General features: G+C 41.5%; 1 protein-coding gene across 1 annotated transcript in view; it reads left to right on the top strand.

Moving 5' to 3' along the window:
* The window catches only part of slc25a1b (slc25a1 solute carrier family 25 member 1b), a gene marked incomplete at its 5' end in the record, with an annotated part of 5,533 nt that extends 1,461 nt beyond the window's left edge, over nucleotides 1–4,072 (top strand). The window contains 7 exons of the mRNA XM_031875166.1: nucleotides 157–256; nucleotides 525–663; nucleotides 900–984; nucleotides 1,381–1,485; nucleotides 1,586–1,701; nucleotides 1,789–1,862; nucleotides 2,651–4,072. Of these exons, the coding sequence (XP_031731026.1) occupies nucleotides 157–256; nucleotides 525–663; nucleotides 900–984; nucleotides 1,381–1,485; nucleotides 1,586–1,701; nucleotides 1,789–1,862; nucleotides 2,651–2,765 (734 nt within the window). The remainder of the gene's footprint in view (nucleotides 1–156; nucleotides 257–524; nucleotides 664–899; nucleotides 985–1,380; nucleotides 1,486–1,585; nucleotides 1,702–1,788; nucleotides 1,863–2,650) is intronic.
* Between the last annotated feature and the right edge of the window lie 1,107 nt (nucleotides 4,073–5,179).

Here is a 5,179-nt window from a genome sequence, read left to right as displayed (position 1 = left end):
CCCCCCCCCCCCCCCCCCCGACATGTTTTATAATCTAAGCTTCTGTCCCAAAATAAAGACTAAAATAAAACCATTTTAAAAAGCGAGAGGTTGATAACGGGGCAGCTGATTATGTTTCATGATGTGATTATAGAATTAACTCTGTGTCTCCTGCAGCGGACTGTGTGAAGCAGACGGTGAACGGTCACGGAGTGAAGGGTCTGTACCGAGGACTGAGCTCTCTGGTGTACGGATCCATACCCAAAGCAGCTGTCAGGTACACACACACACCTGTACACATGCACGCACACACACACCTGATCACGCGCACACACACACACACACACGCCTGTATACACACACCTGTACACACACGCACACACACACACACACCTGCATACACAAAAAAAAAGTTCTGCTTATTAATGACCAATAACCATGAGCAAAGCCTTTGTCTCATATGAACCCTGTGTAGTAGTTGCTGTGTCACAATGTGTGCCGATTACTTTCTGTTTTGAGTCGTTGATCTTCTTCTTCTGCTTCAGATTCGGGGTGTTTGAGTTCATCAGTAATAAAATGCGCGATGAAAACGGAAAGCTGGACAGCAAGCGAGGATTCGTCTGCGGCCTCGGCGCCGGAGTCGCAGAGGCCATTTTTGTAGTTTGTCCCATGGAGACCGTTAAGGTAAAAAAATAACATTATTAAGAATGCGTTTATGGATTATTGCCACCAGGTGTCACTTTCACTCGTCCAGTCCTCTCAAGTTAAAGGTGCAGCGTCCTCTCATGCAAATACAGTATCCTTAATGTTGTTAATGTTGTTTCTGACTCTGTTTGCAGAAACTTGCATGCCTCCGATTTTTAAAGGGTTTCTGCATTCATTTTTGATTCTTCTTAATCATTGTTATGATGTTATTTTAGGTGAAATTCATCCACGATCAGACATCAGCAAACCCAAAGTACAAGGGCTTTTACCATGGAGTGAGGGAGATTATTAGAGTTGAAGGTAAGGACGGTGTCTTCATCCGTGCAGGATGTGTTGCATCTTCTCTTCATTTAATAATAATAACAATCTTTATTTATAAGGAACATTTCATACAGACTAAGTATCTGAAAGTGCTGTACATTTAAAACATATATAGAAATATAAATCCTTCCTTTTTACAGATATAATGTCGGTGCAAAATGCATGCTAGTTTAAGTGTAATTAAAACATTTCAACGGATGAATAAGAGCTGGAAACTCTTTTTTAGTTCTTGTTGGCAGTCGAGCATTAGAGTTTTGAATAAGTTGCAGCCTCTCAGTAGATTCTAGTATCCCTGCGCAGCCTCAGCCTTAGATCCTGAGCTTGAGGGCTGTGAGGGTTCTGGTTTTGATGAAGGTCTTGATCCTGTATCTGCAGGACTGAAGGGGACCTACCAAGGCCTCACAGCCACCGTGTTGAAACAAGGCTCCAACCAGGCCATCCGCTTCTACGTCATGACCTCCCTGAGGAACTGGTACAAAGGTGTGTGAGCCAATCACCTCCATCTCTTTTATAATCACCTCATGCAACCCAAAAAACAGGCAAAGAACCATCTTTTGTTTGTTCTTTTTAAACACTAAAGGCGACGACCCCAACAAAGCCATGAACCCTCTGTTAACGGGACTGTTTGGAGCCATTGCTGGAGCTGCCAGTGTGTTTGGAAACACTCCGCTGGACGTCATTAAGACCAGAATGCAGGTTGGTTGAGTTTCTATGTTCACCTGCTGGAAGAATCTCACATCTTTAACGTCTGACTAACGTGTCCTTGTGTTTATTTATTAACAGGGTCTTGATGCTCACAAGTACAAAAGCACGATGGACTGTGCCGTCAAGATCATGAAGCACGAGGGACCGAAGGCGTAAGTTTACAGACGGAGTTGATTTACGGAGAATCACTTTACGAGCATTTATTCAGCGGTAATTTGCAGCAGAGTCGGCCTCCTGTCTTTAAAGGATTCACACTCATTACACATCAATAATTCAGCATGAATTTGAATTGTCTTGAGACCAGAATGCATCCAAGTCAGAGGCAACCTCCGGGTCTGAAGAGTGAAGTCAAAGCTTCATGTGTTATAGCTGCATTCTCTCTAGTGTCCACCAGGGGGCGACTCCTCTGGTTGTATAGAACTCTATGAGAAAATGACTCTACTTCTCTCTTGATTTATTACCTCAGTAAACATTGTAAACATGAGTTTATGGTCTCAATCTCTAGTTTCAAGTCTTCTTCACTACAGCATGATGTTCATTTAGTACATTATGGTCCATTTAGAGTCACACAGACCATAAAGCAGGGGATGCTTTAGGGCGGGGCTACACAGTGATTGACAGGTCTCTACCAGAGACGTATATACGCTGTCTCTACGTCACTCCTCCTCAGTCCATATATGGTCACTTCCTGATCACTAGCTGCAAAAAAGCCAAGATGGCTACGGCCAAATCGCCACAAACCAATGGGTGACGTCACGACGACTACGTCCACTTCTGATGTACAGTTTATGATCCAAGTACCCAAATTTGGGAATGTTGTACATACAGAAACATTGTGTGTAACATCCCATATAATTCTATTGTGGTGTTTTGTGTAGAAAGGCGACCAGATTTTTGTGATAAGTGTTTAAAACCTCATACTTTCTTTTGTCCCATTCAGGTTCTACAAAGGTACCGTGCCTCGGCTGGGTCGGGTGTGCATGGACGTGGCCATCGTCTTCATCATCTACGAGGAAGTCGTGAAGGTTCTCAACAAAGTTTGGAAGACGGACTGAAGCGGACACGACAGCGAGAGCTTCAGGACACCCGTTCACATCAGTAGTCTAGGTTCTGATATCTACCTCTAGAGAAGAGAAAGGGATCGGTTTGTTCTTTGATTTTATTTATAACTCAGCTACTACAAGTGGAACCGTTCTCTGCATGAAAAAAGAAAGAAGCTCCAGATTGCAGAGTCGCTGCTTCCACTTGCTGTTTTTTCTTAAATTCTAAAAGGGGGTCGTTCCTTCAGAGCTCAGGGAGGAGGAACGAGGCTTTCACTCAGATTGACTTGAGGAACGGGAACACTGTCAGCGCAGACAAACACTTTTATAGACTTAATATAAAGAGACACCAATACCCGACGTAATGTGATTTAGACACTGTTGACAAAGAAATGATACTTGAGCTGAGAGATTATACCAGAGATGAAAGATTTTAAAGCCCTCTTTATATGCAGATTTTCTTTCAAACTCATTATTTCATTCCAGAATCTGATGAAATATTTAATGTTCAGACGTCTTACGCTGCAGAGGCGACTGGTACATTAAGAACTAAATGCCTTAAATCACGATTGTCGGATCCATAGAGATGCAGGTTTTTATTAATTATTTACACAACTTCTTTAGAAATGCACATTTCCACTAAACAGTTGTTGAGGTGTTCAACTTTACTTTGCAGAGATGTTTTAAATCAATGAACCTACGAGATGCTATATTAAAAACAAAGTGCCTATGTATTGATTTTGAGATCTGTTGAGATAAAGGATGATTGAATGTTGTACGTGCTTTAGTGACTACAGATGTTTTAATGTTGTTGCACACGCTGCGGTGGTGCCGGGTGTTTGATTCCAGGCGGTTTCTGAGGTATTTCTGAGACGTTCGTATCTTCTAAATTCATCAAAGCTATTTTTTGAATGAATTTTTGCTTTTTCATTTTAAATTGCCTGATTGAGAAGTGCCATTAAAAGTGCCTTCCATCTCATTCCAGGAAGGACGAGTGCTTGAAGATTGCTTTTTATTGCAGATTCTGTTTTAAATTTTTAACTTTAATTATTGCCTTTTTACTTTTTACACCAACTGACGAGCCAATGTGCCAATTTCTGCTCAGAGCGATGTTCTGGGCTGCAGTTTGTAGCGTGTGAGTCTGGCCTGCAATGCTACTAATTGTTTTACAAATGTTTACTCCAGCTTGCTGTGTGTAGACTCAATGTCATATATTTAAATATCTTTAGGACATGAAAGAAACAATGAAAACCAAGTATTGTGCCTTCAGTCGAATTCATTTTAACAAGTATGCTCACAAATAAACATTTGATCAGACCGTTCATTTTGTCGTGTTTATTTATCACTATAAGGAGTGGTGGAAGAAGTTCTCAGATATTTTACTAAAGTGAAAGTTTAATACCACAGTAATAAAATACTCTGTTTCAAGTAAAAGTCCTGCATTTAACAACAACTTAAAGTTACTGTGATGAACTTTGATCTGGTCCTGAACCAGTCTCAGTGTAGTCCTGATCCTCTATATGAACCAGCCTCAGTGTAGTCCTGATCCTATATGAACCAGCCTCAGTGTAGTCCTGATCCTCTATATGAACCAGCCTCAGTGTAGTCCTGATCCTATATGAACCAGCCTCAGTGTAGTCCTGATCCTCTATATGAACCAGCCTCAGTGTAGTCCTGATCCTATATGAACCAGTCTCAGTGTAGTCCTGATCCTCTATATGAACTAGTCTCAGTGTAGTCCTGATCCTCTATCAGACCTCCATCAGTAAACAGACCATCAGAGAGAAGATGGTCTGTTTCTTACTCTTAATGCTCGTCATCGGAGCCACCGGGTCGGATTCTGGTGAAACCAGATGAACTCATGCAGGTTCACCAGAAACTCCTTCAGCTCAGACTCCAGCAGAGACCGGTCCACCGTGGACAGACCCAGATCCTCCAGCAGAGACCGGTCCACCGTGGACAGACCCAGCTCAGCAGCAGCGTTTCCTCCTCCTCCAGGAGCCACGCTGCTGGAGACCCAGGACCAAGTACCAGTCCTGCATTAAAAAGTTTACATAAAAGTACAAAAGTAAAAGCATCAAAATATACTTAAAGCACCAAAAATAAAAGTACTCATTATGCAGAATGGTTCATTTCAGAATAATGTGTTTTATAATTATTGATGCATCAATATGTTCACTTTTATGTTGCAGCTGGTAACAAACTTATTTAAGAGGTTCTTATACTTCTGGGATGCTCAATCCAGTACTAGTAAAAAGTACAATATTTCTCTCTGAAATGTTGTAGAGTATGAGTATAAAGTAACATAAAATGCCTATACTAAGTAAAGTACCGCAAAATTGTACTTAAGTACAGTTCTTGAGTAAATGTACGTGTTCTTATCATTTATGCACCGTGACCTTGCTTCGCGTTTTTTTGACCACCTCGCG

This window comes from Anarrhichthys ocellatus, unplaced genomic scaffold (assembly GCF_004355925.1).
Source record: "Anarrhichthys ocellatus isolate YVR2014 unplaced genomic scaffold, GSC_Weel_1.0 scaffold87, whole genome shotgun sequence".
Classification (NCBI taxonomy): domain Eukaryota; kingdom Metazoa; phylum Chordata; class Actinopteri; order Perciformes; family Anarhichadidae; genus Anarrhichthys; species Anarrhichthys ocellatus.
This window is presented reverse-complemented; position numbering and strand designations above follow the sequence as displayed.